Source organism: Sphaerodactylus townsendi, linkage group LG02 (genome assembly GCF_021028975.2).
Source record: "Sphaerodactylus townsendi isolate TG3544 linkage group LG02, MPM_Stown_v2.3, whole genome shotgun sequence".
Lineage (NCBI taxonomy): Eukaryota > Metazoa > Chordata > Lepidosauria > Squamata > Sphaerodactylidae > Sphaerodactylus > Sphaerodactylus townsendi.
Genome location: NC_059426.1, coordinates 33,166,965 through 33,194,089, shown reverse-complemented (window position 1 = coordinate 33,194,089; position 27,125 = coordinate 33,166,965). Strand labels below are relative to the sequence as shown.

The window sequence follows — 27,125 nt, the reverse complement described above, 5'->3', positions numbered from 1 at the left end:
CCACTGCTTTATATAAGGGCATGACAATCCTTGCAGTTTTATTCTCAATTCCTTTCCTAATTATCCCCAGCATAGAGTTTGCCTTTTTCACAGCTGCCATGCATTGAGTTGACATTCCCATGGAACTATCAACTAAGACGCCCAAATCCCTTTCCTGGTCTGTGACTGAGAGCACTGACCCCTGTAGCATGTATGTGAGTTTGGATTTTTTGCCCCTATGTGCATCACTTTACATTTTGCTACATTGAACTGCATTTGCCCCATGATGTTTCCAAAGGTCCCCCTGATCTCCCAGGAGAAGCATTTTTGAGAGCTCAGTGGGTTGCAGCAGGGTAGGGACAAGAAAATTCTATCCTGCTAGTAAAAGTGTTTTCTGTCAGTGGAAAATAAACTTTGGATACAACATTTTATACATTCTTTCAGGTGATCTCTAGCTATATATTCCAGTGTTTCCTACTCCTCTACCTGCTGCAATGAAACAATAGCATCCTCAGTCCTATTTGTTTTGCTGTAAATCTTGGCAAGGAGAACCTGGTAGCGGGTGTCTTCCATCAGAGAGGACAAATCATTCACTGCAGAAAGAAAAGATATATACAATGCAAATTAGCAAATATGAATATATCTGATAGTTATTTAGTGTCTTGGAATGAACTATAAAAGGAATAAGGATATGATTAATTTGAAAATGTTTTTAAGAAAGATTTATATCAACTACCAAAGTTCACTCAAAGTATCTAATGTAATCTAAAATGGTGCTAGAGATGTATGCCCCCACCCTGAAATTCTTCCTTCTCCCTCTTTTTGCCCACAACTTGTTAGAGTACCACTTAAGTGGATTCCGCCCAGCATATCCATAACGAGTTGAAATAATTATAAATGAATTTGTTTTCCCTTTTTACAAATGTAAAATGAATTCATTTATAACGATTGCAACTCATTATAAATATGCTGTGCAGATTCCACATTAGAGTCACTATAGCATGGAGCCAAATGATCATTGAGAATGAAAAGATCAAATCAGTTGGCTGTAGTTTCTTTCTCAGCCTTCAAAATGTAACTGAGGGACAGAAAACTATGACCATCACAGTGCAATCCAAGACAAAGTTACTCTAGTTTAAGCCTACTGACATCCACTGACTTAGACTGGAGTAACTCTGTACAGGAGTACAGGTACATACATTGAACATGAAGAGATACCACACACAAGTCAGATAATGAAAAGTGAACCATTTACGTGTATTTCAGTCATCTCATTTAGCTTTCAAGACCACAACCATTAAGTCCCAAAGCAGGAAGTAAAATACAGCCTGTTTTTTACTTATCTTTGTATAACTCTTCCTTAATCCCTATTCACCTTAAACCCCAAACTGTCTCAGGTGAACTTTCACAAGATGTCTCTCTTGGGGTTGAACATGGGAAGAGAGGAAGGCATTATTATGTTGTATGGTAGCTAGCCATAGAAATGGGACCCAGAACTGTTGAGCTGACCTTATTCGATCATAGGCCGTTTCCGCACGGCTGTAAGGGCGCCTCCACGCCAGCAGGAATTCCGCCGGCGTGGAGGCGGAGGCCATTCGCATGCAGGCATGCGGACGACCTCTGGAGAGGCCGGCAGACGGCAGGCGGCTCTGCATGGAGCCACCTCGTCCCCCCTTCCCTTTCCCATGTCCCTCTCGTGTCGCTGTCCTGCTGGCCTCCTCAGCCCCGCCCACGCTGCCCTCCGACCTCCAGGGGTCGGAGGACAGCGAGGGAGGGACTTAGGAGGCCAGCAGGACGGCTACACGAGAGGGACATGGGAAAGGGAAGGGGAAACATAGACCGGGCGGGCGCTGTTCGCATCAAGCGCCGCGGAAGACGCTTTCCCCTCAACAACAACCCTTTAAAGGGTTGTTGTTTAGGGCGGCCTGACGCCGCCCTGGGGGAGGGGGAGCGCAGTCAGGTCGGCGCTGCCACCTGTGCGAACGGCGGCCTGGGGGCGGTGTTTTTACCGCCCCCAGGCCGTCGTTTTTGGCCCGTGCGGAAAGGGCCATAGTCTTTCTCTCAGCATCTGTTGAATGCCATCAGAAGTAATTACTTCTGAGTTACTCAAGGAGGAATTTAATGCTTAAAATGTGTGAGAAGGAAAGGAGTATTTTAGGTTTCCATTTCCTATATTGGGGAGGAGAACAGAGGATTCTTCATTGCTCCATTTTGGCTACTACCAAGAGCAAAGCAGATGTGGAAGTGAGAGGAGAATATAAACGACAATGCGTACTCCAGATATGGTGCTATCCCAGCAACATCAAAAGCAAATCCAGATTCAGAAATTCCCAAAACACCAAAGCACATATTTCCAAAGCAAACTGAACACACACAAACAAATTAAAACTTCTCATTCATTTCTGGGAACGTGTTAGGGTGCACTTGTACATGGAACATGCGATTTCTGTTTGAAATAAGCGAAGATGCGGTCATACCAGGCTCATGTTCTAAAACTTGCCATAGGAGTTTTTCTGCTTTTTCAAACTGCTTCAGTTTCAGCAACAGCTCAGCCAGGTCATAGCAGAGGAAATTCTGTTGTCCAGTTTTTATAGCAGCTTCATAATAATTGATTGCCTTTATTAAAAACAAATCAAAACACTCAGAATTCTTTATTAAAAATATGACATTTGACATCGCCAAAATATTTATAGGTCTTAGAAGACAGAACTCCAGATTCTCAAACAGAAAACTGTGTTGATGAAGTGCCTTTCCATTCTCTTGATTATCAGGTCACTAGATATTTCCTATGAACTCCCACAGTTCAAAAGAATTAGGCAAAGAATTAAAACGGTTCCATGTTGGTACATCCATATTTTTTTCTAATCACGGCTCGATAAAGAAATAATATGGCTTTGATTCTATGAATCATTGTGGAACTTCCTACATTCCTGTAGAGCAGTGATTCCCAACCAGGGCTCTGTGGTACCCTGGGGTACCGTGGCAATGCTACCGGCCCCCCTCACTTTTGCGGTGTCTCCCGCTGGCACCAGCAAGGATATGGAGCTGGTCCAGGGGGCAGGGCCTGCCGCAAGGTCAGCAGCCACTTTCCACCCACCCCCCACGCTTCCCTTCACCTTAGGAGGGGAAGGTGGGGGGTGGCAAGCAGGGGAACTGGGAGGGGAAGGTGGGAGGAGGATGGCAGGGGTACCATGAGATATGAAGAGTGAGGTCAAGGGTACCGTGACGTCAAAAAGGTTGGAAAACACTGCTGTGGAGGCTCTTGAGGCCTCTGAAAAGCTGATGCACCAGGCAGTTCCACTGTTAGATGAGCCCACAGTTCAGTCAGAATCACCCAAGGTCTGGTGAATAGGAGGCCCTTGTGGTGGTACTCCCCATCAGGGTGGGAGAGGGACAGAAGAGCAGAGCTCCTGCAGGTAAGATATGGCTGTGCATGGGGTCCCTAGGACAGAGGTTGCTTGACTTGGAGGTTTCCCTTAAGATGGTCAGACACACCCTCAGCCAAAGAGCATAGCTCCCTTGAGAAGCAATGGGAACTGGAGCAGGGTGGGCTTAGGGAATTGCATGTGTCCAGGAGGGACCTAAAAAGGACATCTCCATCACGTGTTGGGGTGGAGTATGCTTCCTGGTCAGAAGCTGAAAACACAAACTCTGTAACTGAAGAGGAAATACAACTGGTTATTCTGTTATACAAATACCCATGCCTGTTTGCTTTGAATCGTACTCATTGCAGGAGACCAGAACGATAAAACAGTGGCCTCTGCCCATAGCGGTCCCAATCATACTTGTGAACATGCTACAGAATAGAGGGCTCAGGTGTGGGGCAAAAATGAGACAACATTTTAACACAAGAGGTTCTCTGCTAGTGGAAGAGTAATTGGCAATGTTACCCAATTTCACAGCAATTCCCCATGGCTTATTTTATTTGCCTATGAGGCTCACGTGATTTTACGCACCAGCTTTTTGGAGGTGTCAAGAGAGGTTGACAGAGAAAGAGGAAACATCCACATTTGCTCTTTTGTTAGAAGTCTGTGGGACCTAAATCTGTATATTTAATATAGTGATGATCACATAGTGATAGACATGTCAGCATTTACAATACTGGATTCTTACACAGGATACATTAAATTTTTCTGGAAGCATCTCAACTAAAATTACATTGGTATGCATTACAGGAAAGAAAGGCTTTTCATTCCTATATGCAATTTGTAACATACCTTTGCATAGTTATGTGTGCTGATCAGAGCTTTTCCTATTTTACAAGCCAATGCCCCATCTCTAGGGTTCTTCTTCAAAGCCTGTTCATAAACTTCTATGGCTTCTTCAGGCTAGAACAGATACAGTCAAGAAAATCATAAAGTTTACATGCCAACAGCCTACATTGGCCCTGAAAACAAGGATCATTACATATATATTTCATAAAACTGTGACTTGGCAGTTGCACAGATATGAAGGTTAAATTTGTCCCAAATACATTCTCACGGCAATGTAACATTGATTTCAATGGTACAGAACTCTATTATGTATTATTTAGGATTGAGGCAGAAAACTGCATAGTTATCGATCTAATAACTAGGGTTTCTTGGCATGCAATCTTTAATAACTAACAGGTCACCACCATCAGGCAGAGAGAGACTGCTGAAATAATTTTGGCTGGGGAATCAAATGCACTAAGGAACGTGAAGTAAAAATGATACTCTGTAGGGAAAAAGAGTGAGGTATAATGGACAGTAATGAGTCCTGGGTGAGCCATTAATAGAAGGGGGGGGGGAGGGAAGGGAGAGAGAATGCATACTTAGAATAATATTCAAATCAGGTAGATGAGATTTCTTGAGAGCCTTTAAGATCCATTGTGTTCCCTGAAGTCCTGACGTTTTCCCATGAGAAAAGTTTCCCACATGTAGAACACAACACATCTCAATGCAAGGAGAGTTCCCACATGCAAAACAATCAATACAGGCCTCGACATAGCTATGGGTCCTTTTCATATCTCCCAACAAAACTTAACAGAAATAGCATATCTTGCACTCAGTCAAGAAGGAAGGCATCATAAGACAGGCAATGCATACAGATATTCGGTTTCCCAGAATGACCTGGCAACTGAGTGCATCTGTGCTGATGGGAAAATATTGATGATTGCTTTGCACACAGGGGTTGCTGTTTTGAACTATATGTGCCAAGACAAACTGTGTTTCTAACAAAGGAAAATTTGTATCCTTCCTTTCTCATTTCATCTCCAAGGGAAGGGCTAGCATGGCAACCATTTGTAGGCCATTACTTTTCAGAAGTTATAACAATGCTTGTGTGTGTGTGTGTTGCCATCAAGTAACAGCTGATTTATGGTGATTCCACAGGGTTTTGAAAGCAAAATACTTTCAGAGGTGGTTTGCCATTGCCTTCTTCCCACCACTGGTATTCCTTGGAGGTGTCCCATCCAAATACTTGGAGGTGACCATCCAAATATTTGAATGTGGCCCAAGATCACCCAGCAGGTTTCCATGGCAGAGTGAACAGTGAACAGAAAGCCTTTATTGGCATGTTAAAAGAACACCGCAGCTACAAAACAAACCAATACAGCAAAACACATCCAATACAAACCCGCAAGACACATCTTCAACAAAAAGAAGGCCACCAATTCACATTACACTAAGCCCGAACCACCCAACAACAAGCAAATTCTGTCTGCATCATACTGGCCATGTTTGTTATGATTACTATTAGCAAGAGACAGAAATTAAGACACATATTAAATCTAAAATTAATACCGCAGACAAACATTTCAGAGCTGCTACAGAGACATGCTAAATTCCAAGGTTAATATATTGTCGTATAGGAATAAAATATTAAAGTAAGGTGGCGTAATAAGGAAGAAAGAAGTGGCAGAGTGGGAATCAGAACCTGGGATTCCCAGATCCTAGTCCAACACCTTAACTACTACACCATGGTGTTTCTCAACCAATGCTTACCTCCTGGATATTCATGTATGCATCTCCAAGAAGAAGCAAGCTGTGAGAACTTGGTAGCTTTTCCACCAGGTCCCTGAAAATAAGGAAGAATTTGTTTTTAATTGATAGCAGCAATAACAATGTTGGTTTTGCAGGGGAGTAACCTGGTAGGTTTCTATTGCTATGGATGTTTGTAGAGGGTGGTAAAAACTTGCTTCTGGACCTTGGGAATCCCAGTTGAACCAGGATAGTGAGAAAGAACAGGTTGGATCCAAAGAATCCATTCTGACACTTAAGACTCTTTCCACCATCAGGAGTCTATCCCTGTCAAAAGATCCTATTCTGAAGCTACTTTTAAAGTCATTATATCAGATAGTTCAAAATGAATGTCTTCTTGCATGTAATTTATTCATTTCTATTGGGAAGTACCTTTCTTAGGAAGCATTTTTATGGAAAGAAACTGACAGAAAACTGTTTACCTGTAGCGCTGCCACTTTTTGTAACACAGACTCTTACCTGTAACAGTTTGCATACAACTTCTTGTCTTTTCGGTACTCAAGATAAATCCTGGCCATTTTTTCTTTCGCTTGAACAAAATAAGGTTGATCTATTGTTACGTTTCTGAGCATTGTCAGAGCCTCTTCCACATCCCCTTGCATGAGAGCAAGGTCTGCATTAGCAATCATAACTCTCAGTTCTTCAGGAGTGCCCGAAAATTCGTTGATAGCATCTTGGAGAACCTTAATGGCTTCATGCTGCGAAGTACACAGTTGTTATGTTTAAATTAGTTTCAATTGTCTGCGGTAGAACAGTCAGATTTGAGTCCAATAGTACCTTAGAGACCAAGGTTTTGAGGGTATGAGTGAAAGCTCTCACTCCAGTCATATCCTGAAAATCTTGTTGGTCTCAAAGGTGCTTTCTGGACATGAATCTAGTTGTATGACTCAATTATTTCGGTAATTTTAGGGACCCATTTCACACTGACTTATCTGATAAGAGACCCTGTGCATTTTAGGAGGATTCCTCATGGGCCAAAAACAGTGGTGTGAAAATGGTTTGAAAATGGTATAAACACTTTTGCACCGTTTTCACACCGCTGTTTTTGGCCCATGCGGAATCCGCCTCAGAGAACTCCTAGGATCCATTTTGGGGTGCAGAATCAGTTCACACAGAGCACTGGTCAGGCTTTATCAGGCCTCATCATAGCCTGAGGAGAGCTGAACACAGACCTAAAACATAGCCAACACTTCTCTATGGCTGCATATTGCAGGGGGAAATCTGGGAGTGGGTCGGGGGGTGCACTGTGCACCAGGCGCATGCCTGGGGGCGCGTGAAAAATTGCCCCAGGCCCCTCCCCCCGCGGCGCCCCCCACCCCCCTTCCCACATTTACCTTAGTTTCTTTCCTTTTTCAGGCTGCAAAAGGCCTGTTTGCAGTAAAAACGGCCTGAGAACTACAGTTCCCAGGAGACCTTGGGGCTCACAAAGTCTCCTGGGGAGTATAGCTCCCACCAGGCCGTTTTTACTGAGAACAGGCTTTTTGCAGCCTGAAAAAGTTCTGAAAAAGGAAAGGAACTAAGGTAAGTGTGGGAAGGGGGGGGTGCCGTGGGGGGGCATGGGGGGCAGAAAATTAGAATGCGCACCGGGTGCAGTTTGGCCCAGCTACGCCCCTGGAGTGGGGGACAAGATTATGGGGGAAGGAAATTATCTGACATGGTTAATTTTTCTCAGTGAGGAAACGCTACAAAGCTTCCAAGGAAACACAGGGTTCCACGAAACATTCAGCAACTGCTATAGAAGTCCTAGCCTATCATCCTATATATATGTGTGTGTAAAGCACTGTCAAGTATGTTAAGCACTGTCAAGGCAACCCTATGAATCAATGTGTAGTCAGAGAATAACATTCAATGAACTTCTCACTTAATTTAAATAAAAAGTGGCTTTATTTTATGTCACAGCAACAATGAGAAGATCATTAAAAAAACTAAAAAGATCCTTAATCTGGTAATCCGTGCTTTGCTGTTTTATTATGGAACATGATTCCGGCTTTGCATACTTTATTCCGAAACCTGCATACACTATTACTGAAGGGCTGACAGTGAGAAGCTGTTTGAAAAGCTCATCCCTGTGCCTTAAAGCTGTATTTCTTTTGACTCTAATGCTAATGTACTGAACACAGAGGCATTACAGTTTAGCACATACTCTGTGTCACTGGAATCCTCTGCAGAGTTATGCCTCTCAAGTTAAGTCCCTTGACCTCAATGCGCTGCGATGCAAGACAATGAACAGAAAAGATACTGCCAAGGACTTCCAATGATACTTGTGTAAACCTATAGGTACATACTGGATACCTAGAAAGATTTCTCTTTTCCTTTCCCCTGCCCATTCACATTCAGTTCAGCTACACAAGCAGGTAGGAGCGGTATTTTAATTTGGCTTTCCTTGTACCTCTGGAAAAAGCATTCAGTGTTTTTCTTTATTTTCACCATAGTGCATCACAGACCCCAAAAACCAATGTGCTAAAAACAGCAATGTAATGGCATCCAGGTGGTCAGCAGATGGCTTAATCAACCTTCACCAAAATAAATTAAGAGGATGGGCAGTGCCCACTTGAAAAAAACCTTTCTGCTGTTCTAGCAGTGCCATCATAAGCAGAATTGTACCCTTCTAGACCCACTGAATTCAATGGGCCTAGAAAGCTTGTACTGGAAATCTGCTGTGACTAGAAGCACAGTCACAAACTTTTCTGGAGACTTCAAATCTTTAAAATGGTAACATTTGGTTTCCAGTTCTGTGAGAACAGTCCTATTGTAGTGTTACTGGTGATCTTATGCTGTCTGACTGAATTATTTAAATTTGTTGTTTTCCACCTTTGTAACCCTCTTTATGCACTATGGTATGCCATACCTTACTTATTTGACATCTTTTGATATCTCACTGAATTGTGTTCTTTATTTTGTGGTCTGCCTTGAGTTTCACTGGAAAAGGGGGAGGCTACCAACGAAGTAAAACAAACAAGCAAACTGTTTAATACTGGTTGTGGTAGGTTTTCCGGGCTGTGTGCCCGTGGTCTGGTGGATCTTGTTCATAAAGTTTCGCCTGCATCAGTGGCTAGAATCTTCAGAGGTGTATCACAGAGGGAAGGATGTTACACACTGTGTAGTTTGCCACTGAATTCCAAGTAGGACACATCCCACTTTTACATTCGCATTCAAACTGTCATACCTGTTGGCCATTCAAGCGATGAGCATCAACCAACTCCAGGTAGACAGACACACGGTCGCTTGGGTCAATTTCAATCCTAGTCGGCTTTGATTTTGAGGAAGCGGCAGCTCTTCTCATCCCAGGTAAATTCATTGCCATCTGCAAGGTTTTAATGGCTTCTGCCGTTTCTCCCATCTTTTTTTGGGCTTGAGCTTTTATTAAGTGGTACAGAGGGTGTTCTCTAATCTAATAAAGAAGAAAATGGAATCGAGTCATTCAAAAACAGAGAGGAAAAACAGTATTTCGAGAGAGCACTTGCTATGCTAAATTACCCTCATACTATGGATATAATAAATGATCTGGGTAATCAGGAAGAATACGATTTAAAGGCTAAGTGGCATAGCAGGATGCCCCTTCATTCCCGTCTTTCAGGCATCTGTTCATCACTCAGGCCGAAGCTTGGAGCTCTTGCTGATGAGCCAGAACACCTCATAATGGTTCAGTGGCCAACATCCCATGATGCAGTTCTTCCAAGGAGACAACATTTCAGTTTGCAGAAAAATGGGTTGGTGACGTCTGCTGTTTCTCTCCTCTTACAAATAATAATGGCATGCTGTTAAGTTGCAACTGATTCATGATGAACCATGAGGACCATAGCCTTTTCAAGACAAGAGATGGACAGAGGTGATTTGCCATTTGGACCTGGTCCTAGTCTCAACCCAGGGGTCTTCAAACTATGCCCCTCCAGATGTTCATGGACTGCAATTCCCATCAGCCCCTGCCAGTATGGCCAAGTGGCAGGGCTGATGGGAATTGTAGTTCATGAACATCTGGGGGGGCATAGTTTGAAGACCCCTGCCTTAACCACTATATCAAGCTGGCTCTCAAGACTACTACATTTAACAAATTAAAGGGAGCAAGAAAAGATACAATACATGCTTCAAATCATGGGGGCTGACAGCAGGCAAGACCTTTGGCCCTTGGAAGGCTAGCACAGCATACCTATGGAGAACTGCTTCACTGTACGTCCACTAAAGATAATAGGCTTAGACTGGAATAACTGCATAGGATTGCACAGTAAATGTCTGCAGGATACTCAGATGTTCTGGCTCTTGCATCTCTGTAGCAGATGGGATGGATGCTTTTGGCTTCTGGTCAGAATCCAAAGTTAGCATATCACCTGTGCCTCACCTTACTCGGCCTGCCACCCGGTCCCTCAGTGCAGTTCAGCCACTGGTGGCACCTGCCCACCCCACATTGAGCTCTGTGGGGACAGGCCTTCATTGCTGCGTGCAAGCAACAAGGCATACAGCTGGCGAGCAGGAGGACAGACTCCCGGGCCAGGTACTCAAGGGGCATACCAACATCAATTGCAGGGTTATGGTAAAGTTATCTAACAGATAGGTGTCAGATGTTGGACACGGGCACAATGTCAGTGGTTGCCATAGGTCAGTGGTGGCGAACCTTTGGCACTCCAGACGTTATGGACTACAATTCCCATCAGCCCCTACCAAAATGGCCAATTGGCCATGCTGTCAGGGGCTGATGGGAATTGTAGTCCATAACATCTGGAATGCCAAAGGTTCGCCACCACGGCCATAGGTGCTATTTTCCATTGATACACTGCTAGTTGGATGTGTGTGTTTATGCAAAATGTGTGTTTATGTACCGTCAAGTTGAAGCTGACTTATGGAAACCGCATAAGGTTTTCAAGGCAAGACATTAACAGAGGTGTTTGCCATGGCCTTCCTCTGCATAGCGACCCTGGGATTCTTTAGCGGTCTCCCATCCAAATACTAACCCAGTGGTGGCGAAACTACCAATCGGCCATGCCGGTAGGGGCTGATGGGAATTGTAGTCCAAGAACATCTGGAGTGCCATAGGTTCGCCACCACTGTACTAATCTCTGCTTAACTCAGAGATCTAATTAAATTGGATTAGCCTGAGCTTCCAGGTTGGGTTTGGAAACACCAGTATTTCTAAGAAATCCTGGTTGTTGTTTTCTTTAAATTACAATATATATTTTGATGTCTTGGAAAATGTACTCTGGAATCAAAGCTCTGTACCCACGCCTACTCTTGGCCAACGATTTCAGGCGCTGATCAGCGTGTGCAACGAAAAGGAGAGAGCTTCAGAGTGCTAGGCAAAAGAGTTTCCCAATCAAACTTACTTCAAAATGGTAGCTTAGGCAGAGTTCCAAAGACTGAGAGCAGAGTGTGAAGTTGTTTTGCAACAAATAAACCTGAGCCATAAGAAGGTGTGCCTCCGCATCAGCAGGATTCCTGTCAAGACAGTGCTGCAGGATACTTCGAGATGCTTCCGAATTCCCTGATCAAGTTCAACAAAGCCAGAAAGAGAAACAAAACCGTGCCTTCACAAGCAGTCTTAGGATTGCAGGTGCAACACATCTGATCTTCACTGTAATAGTGTACAGATCTTCTCCCCACAACCATCCACGATGATATGTAGACTATTTTAACTTAGCAATTTTAATATTTAAAAGACAAAGAAAACTAAAGCAGAGAAGGAATCCTACAATCGAAATCATGCAAGTTACATCTCTTGGCTGACATATCAGAGCCCTCCTAACCAGAGCTGCCTCCGTCTAAGCCCACTGACAGGGCTTTACGAATCATAACAGCAAAGACCAACTAGTGCTTTCCTACTATCTTATTTGCACTGGTGAAGCATTACCTGCCAAGTATTTCACCTTTGCAGCTAAAAAGGCAGCTTGCTGGAGACCGGGAACAGTTTTTACCAGGGTTTCAAGGACTGAAGCACAAGATTTGAGAAGGGGAGAAGATGGCTGCCCCGCACCTGCAGGCTAAAGATAAACACATTTATTGAGAAATTGACCGAAAAGTAACTTGATTTATTACACTGCCACAGGTCAGGCAGAAGCTTTTTTTAATATAAAAAAAGTTTTGATGCAACATACATCTGAACAAAGAAGTGAAATTTTTCTGCATTTTCATCAGTTGTGAAAGTCTGCTTCACAGGATCACATCCTTGAGTTAGGGTTGACTTTCAGTCGTTAATCAAAAAAATCTAACTGTAATAAAGCATTCTTAATTTAGAAGGAGAATCCTGGCGGCTTACCTGCGTTGGACAAAAATTAAGATATTCCTTAATAATTTCGAGCAAAAAGTCAGGATTTAATTTCTCAAAGTATTCAACACCAAGAGGTAAGCCTTGCAAAGACAAAAAATGAACGTCCAGCACATCATTCAACAAGCCAATAACTTCTTCTTGCTTTCTGTGCCTCTTCATAGCCAAACCTGCCCGCAAGTAAGATAATTCCTACAAAGCAAACAAATAATTGCATGAAACATTCACCAGTTAAACTTGGGCTTGTCTGGTTGCAATTAACAATTGTCCAGCAAACCAAGTAAAGACTCAGCATCTCCCCTACCCAGACCATATTTCTCAGAATGATTCAGTTCTTAAACAATTCAAAATCCACTAAAGCCAAGTTCAGTATTCACTGAATTCTCATTGGTTGTAAAGGCAGTACTTTTGTGCCAGAAAACCCCCCAGCTTTGTTTCACAAGAAGCTCTGTGGCTTGTGCCTTCATCGCGCCAGTCAAGATCTAGAAATCAGCCTGTTGGTGTGGCCTTTAGAAGAATCTCTTTTTTATTTACTTCTGCCTTGCCCTGAAGTTGTCACAGAGAATGGAAGAAAAGTAACATTTGCACTTGCTTCAAAAGATGCAGCTGCCTTAAGAGAAAATAGGCTGAAAAATAAATACTCGTGCATAGAATTTCTTTTTAGAGCAATGCTAGAATGCTTATTCCAGGAGTCCCCAACATGGTGCCACTCATACTGATACAATTAAGATGCTTGGGCCAGCAAGATTTTCCACTTATCAGAAACTATGCATACATTTAAATGTGAGAAGGCAAGCATTCCTTGCCTGAAAATTCAAAACTTAATACCGTGTTTCCCCAAAAATAAGACAGTGTCTTATATTAATTTTTGCTCCCAAAGATGCGCTATGTCTTATTTTCAGGGGATGTCTTATTTTTCTGTGTTCTGTTCGTCAGGCATGCTTCCAAACAAAACCTTTGCTACGTCTTACTTTCGGGGGATGTCTTATATTTCGCACTTTAGCAAAACCTCTACGTCTTATTTTCAGGGGATGTCTTATATTCGGGGAAACAGGCTACTACCTAACCAAAAATAGCAAAAGTAGAGTAGATCCCCTTGATTTTGATCACAGTCAGTGTGGTGTAGTGGCTAAAGCATAGGATTAGGATTACAGCAGGGGTCTCAAATTTATGGCCTTCCAGATTTCATGGACTACGATTCCTATCAGTGCCTGCCAGCATGGCCAATGAACATCTGGAGGGCCATAGGTTGGAGACCCCTGGATTAGAGAGACCAGAGTTCAAATTCCTGCTTAGCCGCAAAGTTTAGTAAGTGAACTTGGGCAAGTCATTCTATTTTAGCCTAATTTATTTCATAGGGTTGTTGCTGGGGTAAGATGGGGGGGGGGGGGAGGGACAGCCACAAGCACCAGAGTGAACTCCTTAGAGAAACAGCAGGATAAAAATCAGAGACAGATGGGAGTAGACAGGATGGATTCTTCTGCCAGCTAAACACTGCAACACAAAAAATCTCATCAGAGCCGCATTTTCTGTTAGATCAAAATCAAAGCACTTCTGAAAATGATTGTTCCCTTACTGAAGATTTTCCAATAGACTGCTGGACCTCACTCAGGAACTCCAACTGCTGTTCTACATCGTGCAACTTCCCTTCCATTAGCTGGCAACGGATAATCCCTGCAATGCAAAGACATCTCATTCCAGTTATACTTTTACAGAGAAACATTCAGTGTTTTATACTCCTTTTTCATTGATCGGGGTTCTCAGAATCATAAGAACACAATTAACACAAAAAGAGAGAGCAAACAATCAAGCCTATGCTCAAAAACTGATTTTTTTTGTATTTTTTAAAAGAGAAATCACATGGATTCCTTTCGGTGTAGTGGTTAAGAGCAGGTGGACTCTAATCTGGAGAACCGGGTTTGAGTTCCCACTCCTCCATCTGCATAGTGGACTCTTTATCAGGTGAACTAGATTAGTTTTCCCAGCTCCTTCACATGAAACCAGCCGGATGTCCCAGGGTCAGTCACAGTTCTCTCAGGACTCCCTCAGCCCTATCGACCTCACAAGGAGTCTGTTGTGGGGAGAGGAGTTTGTAAGCCATCTTGAGTCTCCTTTCAGGAGAGAAAGGAGGGTACAAATCCAAACCTTTCTTCTTTTTCTTTTAAGTAATTTGTGGAAAACCTGAATGAAATGCTACATGCACTACATGCACTTTAAAATCATCTGTGTACTTTGAGCCGTACCAGTTAATGCTGGAACACTTGACTCATCAAGAGCCATAGCAGTCTGGTACCATTTTTCAGCTTCTTTTATCTTCCCTTGTAAGATAACCTGGTAACCAAGTTCTGTAGCAATATCTGCATTGTCAGTAGCCAAGCTGAAAGCTCTCTCCACCAACGCTTGAGTTTGCTGAAGGATGAGCGGATTGCGGCCACACTACAGTTAAAAATAAAGGTTTTTCAACATACCTAAAGTCAAATTTCACAACTGCATTGTGTGCAAACATTAGGAAAAGCCACGAACATTAAACAAAAAAACATACTGCAATTAAAAAATTCAATTAGGGCTGTGCCTTGCAAAATTTGGAAATCAAGCCAATGCACATGACTGTCCTGTCTTCAGCAGTACTGACCCTCCCCTTTCCCCCATTTTGCAGCCAACTCATGACAAGCAGTTCATTTCACTCATTGGCCTTGAGCTCAGCCCACAGTTATACAACACTGTTCATTGCAAGTTTCTGCTGCAGTCAAATGAATCTGGTGACCCATTCTGCATAAGAAGTCAGTCACCCCAGGCAGAAGAAGAAAAGTTACCCCAATCAGTAATTTATTTATGATATACCGCCCATAAGGCTCTTAGCAGAAAAATATTAAGGTTTCCTTTGTTTTAAAATCCACAGTTATCACCAAAGCTCCAAGAAGTCATCACCCTTGAAACGAAAGAAACCAAAAACCAGCTGAGTATCAATGAGGACAACTTGGCTCATCATCAGATTTATCTTGATCCCAATGCAAATAAATAAATCAGCATTTATGTGTAAAGAGTGTGTGCACAATGGGGACAATGAACAAGCTAACAAATCCACTAGCTTTGCATTCCACCGAGGGAAATGCTACGGTAGTGTACATAGAATGTTCAGCTTCTCACACAATTGATAAGCTCTTGAAGGTACTTCGGATCCACATGAGAACCAATGAGCTGCATCAATAGATTCAGGTCTGTTTGTTTTTTAATACCCACTTACCGTTCTGCTGAAAACTAATGCTGTTTTGCAGAACAGCTGAGGATTATGTGGTTCAAGTTTTTCCAGTGCACTAATTAAATCTGCCAACTTTGATGAGGCCTACAGAGAAAATATAATATTTATTTACGAAACCGTGGAAGAGAAACCCATCTGGATGTTGACGGTTATCATCAGTAACTGTAATCTTACACAGACACACTGAATCAGCTATAATAATATATATTGACATATATTATACAATATCCTGCTAGGAATTCCTACAAGAGCAATAGCATGAAATATATTACCTGAGCTGTACAATGCATCCACCATCCATTTTTCTTGTAAAACACTTTCCAATGGACTGCTAAACTGTTCAGTTACCATCTCATAGGGATTCTTTTAGGAAAACCAACCTTCTCATTTATTCAGAGCACACTTTCATAACACATTTAAGGACAAGATGCTAAAAAGAAAGTTTCAGTGTTAACAGAAATACTCACCTCAGGTATATTTCCTTCCCTACATAAAGAGTGTATGGCCTCCATTTTTATAGCTTCCAAGTTAAGAGCATCTTTCTGCAACAACCTGAAACAAAATGTTTTAACAGGGCAGTTTGCTTTGTGACAGTGTTTTTTTCTGCCACAACACAACTGTATTTATTTTAACAGAACCGATATCTTCTTCATAATTAATGATCTCTAGGAAGTTAACATACTGGTTTACTTGATACTGACCACAGTAAACAGAAACATTTATAGTCTCTTTTAAACTATCAAAAGATTAAGCCATATTAAAAGTGAAGTCTCCTTCCTTCAGCAAATGTAATGTCATATTTTACACTGAATTCATAGAAAAGTGCTTAGTTTTAACATTACACTTCTGTTCCTCTGTAAGGGACTGACACTGCAAACCTAAGCAGAGCTACACCTTTTCCAAGTCCCCCTGGTTTGTTTGTTTGTTTATATATCAAATTTCTAAACCGCCCACCCCTGAAGGGCTCTGGGCAGTGTACACCAGGCCAGAAACAGTATTACATACAATAGGCCAAAACAACAGTACACAGAATAAAATAAATTAAATCAAGTTAAAACAATTTACAAAATTCATAAAACTAGCAGCATCAATGCAGTGCAATACGGTACAACAAGATTATAACAAAATTATAAAAGTGTGGCGCTGAAAGGAAACTCTGCCTCAATGGTACTGCGAACATGCATAAGAACCACCCAACAGCTTGTAGCTGTTGCTTTATGAAAAGATTAGTTGATTCAGCAGTCATCAGTTGACATGTTCCAACAATACCCCATTGCAATATGGAAAAGGAATTCCATAAGCCAAATTGCTAACAACTAGTAAAACCATGATTAGGATTACACAAGCTATCCATCGTCAACTGGGCCATCCTCTCTTCAATAAGCTTATCTGCCATGTGGGCACTACAAGATGCTACAACGTTCTTGTGGGCATTCAACAAGGTTAGTTAAGTAGTGCTTACCTATGTGCTGTCTCTGTGGTTTGTTCCCAGTCTTGCAAAGCCAACTGCAGCTTCATTTTCTTTATAAAAGCAGGGAGGAAGTGAGGGGAGTTGGCTATTATTTGATTGACAGCTTCCAAAGCTCCCAAATAATTCTGGCGTGCTTCAAAATATTGCGCCTAAGGACAAAGTAACAAGTTATGTCCTTCTCTTGTTAAGAGGTAAGCATATTTTCACAAGAAAAGAGGGGACAGAAACTTTCCATGGAATGCAACTATTATTTGGGTTCCAAAAATTTCAGTTGCTGTATATGGAAAAACTAAAAGCAGGTGTCTGAAGTCCCTGTGGCTGAAGAACTGACATTAATAGCTACTGACTGGGAACTAGGAAAGCCAGTGTGGTGTCATGCTTAGAGTGTTGGACTGTGATCTGGAAGAAGGCAAATCCCTGCTCAGTCATGATGGTCGCTGGGTGATGTCAGCTCAGTCACTCTTCCTGTCAGGATGTATTTTCCCCTGCCATCAAAGGGATAGAGTTGCGTGAGAGGACTCACACCTGGCCATGGGGAGGGGGCAGCCGTCTTCACCTGCTGATATGTTAGTGGACCTTTTCCTCTGATGCTTGTAACTGTAGCTAACTAGGAGCGACCCTGGCATCTTCCCAGCAGGAGGGGGTGTCAGGTGGCTGAGAACTATCGCTGTGCTGGCCTTAAGATGCTCAACTCCCAACATCTCTCTTTCCATTGTGCTATTCTCACATTCCATGGGAAACAGGGAGGGGGATTTATGGCGGGAACTCTGGGGAAACAAAGGCAACTGTATTTTCGTGGTCTGGCAGAACTGGCTTTCTGAAAGCCAGGAATTTGCCGTTATCAATAAAGACTTCTGATCTAAGAAGAAGAAGAAGAAGAAGAGGAGGAGGAGGAGGAGGAGTTTGGATTTCTATCCCCCTTTTCTCTCCTGTAGGAGACTCAGAGGGGCTTACAATCTCCTTGCCCTTCCCCCCTCACAGCAAACACCCTGTGAGGTGGGTGGGGCTGAGAGAGCTCCGAGAAGCTGTGACTAGCCCAGGGGTCGGGAATCCGCGGCTCGCGAGCCGCATGCGGCTCTTCCGCCGCTGTTCTGCGGCTCCATGAGCCGAGCCGCGGGGCCCATTTTCACCCGCCCTGCAAGTTGCAGGGCGGGCGCTTCACTCGCCCGGCGGCCGGCCAGGCCGAGCCGCCGGGACCCTCTTCGCCCGCCCTGCTCCTTGCAGGGCGGGCGCTTCACTTGCCCGGCGGCCGGCCAGGCCGAGCCGCCGGGACCCTCTTCGCCCGCCCTGCAAGGAGCAGGGCGGGCGCTTCACTCGCCCGGCGGCTGGCCAGGCCGAACCGCCGGGACCCTCTTCGCCCGCCCTGAAAGGAGCAGGGCGGGCGCTTGACTCGCCTGGCGGCTGGCCAGGCCAAGCCGCCGGGACTCTCTTCGCCCGCCCTGCTCCTTGCAGGGCGGGCGGTTCACTCGCCCAGCGGCCAGCCAGGCCGAGCCGCCGGGACCCTCTTCACCCGCCCTGCAAGGAGCAGGGCGGGTGCTTCACTTGCCCGGCGGCCGGCCAGGCCGAGCCGCCAGGCCCATCTACGCCTGCCCTGCAGGCGGGGGGGGGGGGTGAGCGGGCAGTGGGGGCACGAGCGAGCAAGTGGGAGGGGGAGCGGGGGAGGGGGAGCCAAATGGCTCTTTGAGGGGAAAAGGTTCCCGACCCCTGGACTAGCCCAAGGTCACCCAGCTGGCATGTGTGGGAGTGTACAGGCTAATCTGAATGTAGAATCTGCTTACTGACTTCAGTCTCAATACCTGACACTTCCTCAGCTTTCCCTATTTCACATGATAGTTCTGAATCCTTTTTTTAAAAACCCCTTAGGAATATGAGCGACTTTTACTGTACTTGGGTTTTATTAGAATACTTTCTCTCACTTTCCTTTACAAGATTAAATTATGAAGTCAAACGTTATTGTGAGCCTTGAGGAGCAGCAGTGGCGTAGGAGGTTAAGAGCTCATGTATCTAATCTGGAGGAACCAGGTTTAATTCCCAGCTCTGCTGCTTGAGCTGTGAAGGCTTATCTGGGGAATTCAGATTAGCCTGTACACTCCCACACACACCAGCTGGGTGACTTTGGGCTAGTCACAGCTCTACGGAGCTCTCTTGCCCCACCCACCTCACAGGGTGTTTGTTGTGAGGGGGGAAGGGAAAGGAGATTGTAAGCCACTGTGAGTCTCCTACAGGAGAGAAAGGGGGGATATAAATCCAACTCCTCCTCCTCTTCTTCTCCTCCTCCTCCTCCTCCTCCTTCTTCTCCTTCTCCTTCCTTTTAAGGCAGTAGGTCACTCTGGAGCGATCAGTCACTGTCCAAGCAATTAAAATTAGTTCTCTTCCCCTCCTCCAGTGCTGTTCTTATGACTTTCTTATGGTTCTCTTTAAAGCTATGGCAGCTGTGTCTCTCTTCTTTCTCTTTCATATGAAGGGAAAGGAGGCACACGCATGCACCTTTTCTCTAGATGAGAAAATGGCTGCTCCACCCATGACTCCTCCTCCCTGCATGCACACCTTTGCTTTAAATGGGAAAGGAATGTACCACTGATGCCTTCCCCCTGCATCAGTATATTTTCCGGTTACAGGTAAATTTACAATGTGGGGCAGTGGTAGTTTGTTTTGTGAAAACAGCAAAGGAAAGGTTTTTCCACCTGAGCAATACAAACTTGTGGTGAACTGGTTAAGAGCAGGTGCACTCTAATCTGGCAAACAGGGTTTGATTCCCTGCTCTGCCACAAGCTGAGAAGACTTATCAGGTGAACCAGCTTAGCTGGTGCACTTCAACACATGCCAGCTGGGTGACCCTGGGGTAGTCACAGTTCTTTGGAGCTCAGTCCCATCCACCTCACAGGGTGTTTGTTGTGGTGGTGGTGGGGGGAGTGAAAGGGGATTGTAAGCCCCGCTCAGACTCCTTACAGGACAGAAACTCTTCTTCTTCTCTCTGAAGAGTGTAATTTTTGCACAAGGCACCATTTTGTAACAGGCTTTACCCACTGAGAATCTTCCAGAAACAGAGACTCTGCCCTCCTCCACTTTAAGAGAGCCACATATACAGAACTGCTCTCCTGTCACCAGTGAATTTTCAAGCTCTCAGGATACAGAGAGGCAGAATTCAAAACTAAATATAAAAATAACTGATGACTCATTTGGTGGTTAAATGGCTTCGTTCCAAGGATCTAACCTTCCATGCCAGATTCTTCTATGTAAGACAGCCTGTATGTCCCCAAAAGAAAATGAGAGTAGAGATGGTGAGCAGCCTGTCTGAACAATTTCTGAAGCCCAAAGTCTCCATCCCTCATGATTCTTTCTGAATGCCTGGGATTAATTTCCAATGGTGAGAGAACTTTTCAGCCCAGAGACATAAGAACATAAGAACTAACCTGCTGGATCAGACCAGAGTCCATCTAGTCCAACACTCTGCTACTCGCAGTGGCCCACCAGGTGCCTTTGGGAGCTCACGTGCAGGATGTGAAAGCAATGGACTTCTGCTGCTGCTGCTCCCGAGCACCTGGTCTGTTAAGGCATTTGCAATCTCAGATCAAGGAGGATCAAGATTGGTAGCCATAGATCGACTTCTCCTCCATAAATCTGTCCAAGCCCCTTTGAAAGCTATCCAGGTTAATGGCCATCACCACCTCCTGTGGCAGCATATTCCAAACACCAATCACACGTTGTGTGAAGAAGTGTTTCCTTTTATTAGTCCTAATTCTTCCCCCCAGCATTTTCAATGTATGCCCCCTGGTTCTAGTATTGTGAGAAAGAGAGAAAAATTTGTCTCTGTCAACATTTTCTACCCCATGCATAATTTTATAGACTTCAATCATATCCCCCCTCAGAAGTCTCCTCTCCAAACTAATAAGAACAGACGTCCCCTCCTACTTCAACTAACTCAGCAAAATCAATGCTCCTGTGAAGGCAGGTTCTTTGAGTACAAATTGAAGGTCCAATAAAGACACACACACTCCAAGCATGTTGGCTTATGTGTGCTGGGTCACTAAGCATATACCTGCTGTACATGAACATAACATGCTACCACACAAGGAGTCAGACCATATACTGGCAGTTCCTTTGGATCTCAGGTAGGTCCTTCCCAAAGCCTATCACCTGATATCCTTTTAAGTGGAAATGACAGGGATTGATCCTCTGTATGTACAAAGACGCTCTCCTAATTGTTGTAAAATTATGCAGGATTTAAAACTTGATTTGAACACAGGCTTACCTTACCCATCAAGGCAAAGATATCATTCCCATTTTGCAGCCCTTCGTCCAGGTATTTCACAGCTTTTTTAACACTGGTCTCCTTCCCACAGGTGACCTCGATCCATCCTTTCAAAACAAATCCCTGTAAAAGGAAAGCAGAATTAAAATACATCAGGGAGAAATGTCAAGTGTAGCAGGCAACTAGAAATTTTAAAATAAATAAAATACGAAATAGTTGAAACTCTACCAGCAACTGAACCAACAACACTGGCATAACAATCAGTCAATCCCCAAAATAGTAATAAATGGCAACATAGTGACACAAAAAGTGAAACTAGCCACCAACCATAAAAGTAAGTAGCAATCATCAGGTAAAAAAGTTAAATCAGTACTATACCAAGGCAATAATCCAATTCATATACTTCTAAATTCCTCCAGGAATACATTATTATTTTTTTACAGATTTCTAGAAAGCCAAAAAGATTTTGGGGGTAGGCAATTCCATTTTGGGGACCACAGCCCCCTCAAAGTCCTGTCCTGATTCACATCACTTAATAAGGGTTCATGGAACAGAGAAGCAGCAACTGATCTTAAGTTATGGGCAGTTTTGAATGAATCAAAGTGATCCTTTATGTATACTGATTCTAAGCTGCTTAGGGTACTTAATGTCAACTCTAGCACTCTGAATTGAACTGCTCAGAAACAATGTATTGTTGAAGGCTTTCACGGCCGGAATCACTTGGGTGCTGTGTGGTTTCCGGGCTGTATGGCCGTGTTCTAGCAGCATTCTCTCCTGACGTTTCGCCTGCATCTGTGGCTGGCATCTTCAGAGGATCCTCTGAAGATGCCAGCCACAGATGCAGGCGAAACGTCAAGAGAGAATGCTGCTAGAACACGGCCATACAGCCCGGAAACCACACAGCACCCAAATGCTCAGAAACAAATCAACAACCAGTGCAATTAGTAAGAGTTCTAGTGTCACTAATTTATTTCATTTATTTAAAACATTTATTAGCTGTCTTTCTTCCTCAGGCAGCTAACAAGGAGGAGCAGGAGGAGTAGTAATTTGGATTTATACCCCACCTTTCCCTTTAGGATTCTCTGCAGTTAAAGAAAACTGTTCTGGAACAGCCTAATATTTGCACAGCAAATGTGGAATTTCAACGTAAACATGACTGGAAGCATCTGTGACAAAAGAACCATGAACTCTGCTCATCTGCCTCAAGTAATACTGCTGGCCAGTGACTCATAGCAGTTAGCAAACCACACACGTTCAACGGCTAACTGAAAAGAAACCATCAGGCTAGCTTCCAGCAGTGCTGGTTCTGCCAAAACGTTTCTCGAGAGTTAAATGAAGCAGTTATAATCGGCTATGATCTAAAGAGAGACTCAACATAGCTGTGGGGCTACCAAGCCTTGCTTTATAGCAAGCAGACTTAGGCAGACAGGACACAAATACAGGAAGGGGGTATACCTCTTTGCTGCCATTGGAGATCTTGATCATTCTGTCAACGTACTCGCGGGCTTTCTCATGGCGGCCAAGATGCCACAGGAACAGAGCGGCATAAAACAAAGCTTGCTGTCCCGCAACCTTTCGATGGTCTTTCAGTTTCATATCGAGTTCCACAATCACGTCTCGATCTGAAACAAAAATCAGCGTAGCTGTCATTTGTATCTCATCTTTCCTTTGATGTACTTAATTACTTTGATATTTACACCTCACTATTCTCTCCCAATGGGAATCCACAGAGGCTTTCAACATCATTATCCTCCCCTCCATTTTATCCTTACAACTATCACCCTGTAAGGTAGGTAGGCTGAGAGGGTGTGGCAGGCCCAAGGTTACCCAGTGAGATTTCATGGCAGAGTGGAGATATGAATCCAGGTGTCCCAGATTCTAGACTGGCACTGTGACTACTATAGCACACTGCAATGACAAGGAAGAAAAGCAGGTAAATTGCCTGCTTTTCCTCCCTTCACTCTCAGCTTCCATCTGCAGAGAAGGAAGGAAGAGATGATTTTACCCAATTCCTTGTCCCTTTTTACAAGGCTCTCCCTATTCTCAGAGAGGAGTTTTGGGACAAACAGGAGGCTGACTGAAAAAGGAAGGGAAAAAAAATCTATATTGCCAGATCTTTTTCGGACCTCTTTCACTAGATACAGACCATTGTGTGACCTTTCATTTCCTCACAGAAATTACATCAAAGCAGCCAATATATGAAGTGTGCACATATGTCAGATATGATAGTTACGGCTCATGTTATACAAGATTTATATCTTGTATAACATGAGCTGTAACTATCATATCTGACATATGTCACTATCATATCTGACATATGTCACATTTATATGTCACTAAAGGAAGACTCATTGTTCTGTTCCCCAAGTAAAAACAGTCTCAGATGCCCTGTACTTGGCCAGAACAGAGTGGGAGACTCACAAGCAAGGTGTAACAGCTTTTAAAAAAAGGAGTTTATTGCTTAGAAGAATTAAGACCCAGGGTCTGACTAAAATAAACTACTTGCTTGACTGGAACAACTTGAAGCTTGAGACGTTTATCCTTTCCTGACTCCTTCCAGGATGGTCCACTTTGTCTGTGCTGCCTCTTGGTTCCTTCAGTGTCCTTTATCTGGATTCTACTTCCTGCTAACAACTTTAACTTTATGCTCTCTATTCACCACAGTCGTAAGAGATATTGCAGCCTTCCAGGTTCCTTGGCACCTCAGACTAAATTAACTAAACAGGGGGACTACTGGGTAATGAAAGGAAGACTGCCTCTAGGGGGATTTCCGAAAGGGACAGGGTCTAACTACAGTTCCCTCCCTTAGTACACTATTCAAAAGAAACCAAACCCATTGTAACTATAGGGACAATTGATGCTTAATGAAGAAAATAATAAGAGCTTATCTGGAGGCATGACACTCATGATGTGAAGTAGTTAAAGCATATGACTGGAGATACTCAAATTCAAATCTCTACACTGCTGTGAAACTCACTGGATGACCCTGGGCCAGTCACTATCCCTCAACATCATTCGCTTCACAGGTTTATCCCCCCCCCTCAAGTCACACCTGACTTATAGCAACCCTGTACGGCTTCCAAGGCAAGAGACATTCAGAGGTGGTTTGCCATTGTCTGCCTCTGCGCAGCAGACCCTAAACTTTCTTGCTGGTCTCCCATCCAAGTAGTAACAAGAGCTGACCCTGCTTTGCTTCCAAGATACAATATGATCAGATTAGGGAGGGTCGCAGGGCTGTTGTAAGAATAACTATGAACACCAGTGAGAGGTCCTTGGAGAATGGATGGGATAAAAATCAAATGCAAATACATTATAAAATAGTCTGAGGGCACAGGCTTATCTTCCTAGAAAGAAGCATGAACAAAACTGCAGCAACCAAATTCTATCCTTCACACAATTATATACATGGGGACACTTTGTGTTAGCATGGCCACTGTTCAGCTATATGAAAGTTCTGAACAGCAGTGAAGGATTTAGTATATTGGGCTCTTCCAAGATTAGGCGTGGAAGATCAACTGTATAACTATGTGCAGACTCACAAAATAAGGGCTACAACAATCTACTAAATCCAGTCACCCAAGAAACTGGTTTTACAAAGAGGTCTTTCGCATCATTTGCTGCCTGATCCTTTCCACAGGAGATGCCAGGGACTCAACTTGGCATGCTGGGGACTGAACCACAACTCCTTCTCCCAAAGCCAGCAAAGCTGCTTGGGACCCTGGACATGATTCGTTTTTATGGTCCAGCTTTTGGAAGGCCCACCTTTGAAATCTGCCTGTGGCTGATAGTTTCCATCAGAAGGAATACATTTATTTCCTCATTCAAACCACCTGTAAATCTCTCAAGACAGGTAATAATACTTTCATGCTAGACTGAACACAGGGAAAAAAGCAGACCGCATCTGCACAGTTTAATCAGCCATAAAGATTACTGAAAAACATTTGACTTATTTGCTCATTTTGGAGGGGGGGGGGAACAAATTTTCTTATAAATTGTCCACATATTAAATGCTTAGAATGCAGTGACAATTGGACAATTAAAGTATTTCTCTTTAAAGTTGTATTTAGGTGGCAGTCTGCCCTACTTTAAAAAAAATCCTAATCTTGTATTAGAAAATTGGAAATGGCTTTCCAGTATTCTGCTTTGTACTTTACAGATGTTTGAATATTTTGCCATAGCTCACAGAATGGCACGTTAGCATTATGTTTTATTATATATGTGAATTGCATACACAGTTACTTGTTGAAATGCTTGTCTGGTCAATATATTTCAGCTTTACCTTTTTGTTGTACGCATATATTGTGCTTTTGTTTTTTAAAAATTAATGTTGTGTATGCAGAGCCTAAAAACAGGCTGGTTTTTGTTTTGTTTTTAAGCCAAGTTCAGTGGGAATACATTGTATAAAAATGGCATAAATCTTATGAGCAGAACACACACATGTGCACCACAGAATCTTGCTAACATTATTTTTGTGCTTTTTGTAAAGTTGATAAAGAAAATGTTGAACTAAAGGCAAAACGGGTGTGTGTAACTTGTGTTCTATGTTTTTGTTTCCAAAGGGACCTTTTCAAATTGAATTTAAAAATAAACCCCACCTTTTAGGGAAAAAAAAGATTACTGAATCCGTACCTGGATTTGGGGACTTTTTCTCGGCATAGATCAGTGCCATCAGTGTGCAAAGGGATACCTCTTCCTTGTTTTTAATAGATTCAAGCTCCAAAAGTGCCTCCTGAGTGAAGCCTAAGGAAGCAAATTCAAGCAGGTAAGCTGCACTTTTTTGTGTATGACATGGGATCTATTGGCCCCATAAAGTCACCTTGTACTTCAAATAATAAGAATGACATGCATTTCACTTAGGAGAGTTACTCTAGAATTGGCTCTGTAAACATTACTCTTAATTATTTAGGATCAAAAATTCAGGAAGCATGTCTCAAGAGTGTTCAGAGCACAATGCTAGAAAACTGCATAGAATCCTTTTGCGCCCCCCCCCCCCCATTCACTAAAAGAAATGGCCTTTTGCAGAAAGAGGACTGCAAAAGGAAGCAAAGAAACACTGCAGATTTTTTTAAAAAGCCAAGCAAAGACTTTGTAGCACCTGTCACGCAGTTGAATGGCAAGTACCAAAGATGGCAGTAACCATTTCAAAATGTGATGATTTAGGACCCAACTAGAAGAGCCATAAAAGATTCATGGAGAGGATCTTTTTTGCTTATGCCTTTTCAGCAAAGATACAAACTTTAAAATTTTCAAAAGTGGTTCAAGAAATCACTACCTTCCATCAGCATGCCATAGGCACGGTAGAAAATGAACACTGGGTCATTGATGAACATCTTGAGTCCCTCATTTGCAACTGTCCGGACATGATGGAAATAGCCTTCCTGGCAGTAGTAATTAATTAAGGCCTAAAAGGAATTGGTTAAACATAAACAGAGAAGTGAGTACATTAAAACAATGAGAAAGGGATGGGAGTGGAGGATGGATAGAGGTATCCCCAATATTTTCAGCTGCCTGGGAAATAATGTAACTTCCTTTCCAAATAGTTCTGTAGAATGTTATGGTGTCTATCAGCCCTTGGTTCCAAACAGCATAACCTCTGACACCACATTTAATTTCATGCATAGGCCATAACTGTCTTGAGTACATCTCCTTTTTAAAAAGTCTCCTTTTCCAGAACTTAACAGCCCTAATATGTCTTTATTTACTTCAGATGATGCAGTCTTTATACTTGAGGTTTCCTGTTCATCTAGCAATCTGCTCTGTTACTTCCTAATTCAACTACCCGACACACAGGTATGCTGAAGTATTATTTATTTCTGTTCCAGCTCCAACTTTCCATAGGCAACTTGACTGGCCCTGAATGGACACCAAAATCACTTCAACTTCAGTTATTAGGAGGAAAAGAAATAATT

At 43.2% G+C, this 27,125-nt stretch overlaps 1 protein-coding gene across 4 annotated transcripts in view; it reads right to left on the bottom strand.

The window, feature by feature from the left end:
- Window positions 1–27,125, bottom strand: part of TTC21B (tetratricopeptide repeat domain 21B) — a 48,124-nt gene that overhangs the window by 19,147 nt on the left and 1,852 nt on the right. For 2 of the 4 annotated variants that reach the window (XM_048486245.1, XM_048486246.1), the window contains exons 2-19: window positions 26,489–26,618; window positions 25,846–25,956; window positions 22,672–22,838; window positions 21,217–21,339; window positions 16,956–17,113; window positions 15,961–16,045; window positions 15,479–15,577; window positions 14,478–14,670; window positions 13,811–13,908; window positions 12,226–12,426; window positions 11,821–11,950; window positions 11,297–11,454; window positions 9,148–9,372; window positions 6,441–6,679; window positions 5,946–6,018; window positions 4,197–4,307; window positions 2,457–2,595; window positions 466–572 (exon numbers count right to left, since the gene is read on the bottom strand). In XM_048486245.1, the coding sequence (XP_048342202.1) occupies window positions 466–572; window positions 2,457–2,595; window positions 4,197–4,307; window positions 5,946–6,018; window positions 6,441–6,679; window positions 9,148–9,372; window positions 11,297–11,454; window positions 11,821–11,950; window positions 12,226–12,426; window positions 13,811–13,908; window positions 14,478–14,670; window positions 15,479–15,577; window positions 15,961–16,045; window positions 16,956–17,113; window positions 21,217–21,339; window positions 22,672–22,838; window positions 25,846–25,956; window positions 26,489–26,618 (2,547 nt within the window). Of the gene's footprint in view, window positions 1–465; window positions 573–2,456; window positions 2,596–4,196; window positions 4,308–5,945; window positions 6,019–6,440; window positions 6,680–9,147; window positions 9,373–11,296; window positions 11,455–11,820; window positions 11,951–12,225; window positions 12,427–13,810; window positions 13,909–14,477; window positions 14,671–15,478; window positions 15,578–15,960; window positions 16,046–16,955; window positions 17,114–21,216; window positions 21,340–22,671; window positions 22,839–25,845; window positions 25,957–26,488; window positions 26,619–27,125 lie in introns of those variants that run through there. The other 2 variants (XM_048486248.1, XM_048486249.1) reach the window with 2 other exon arrangements.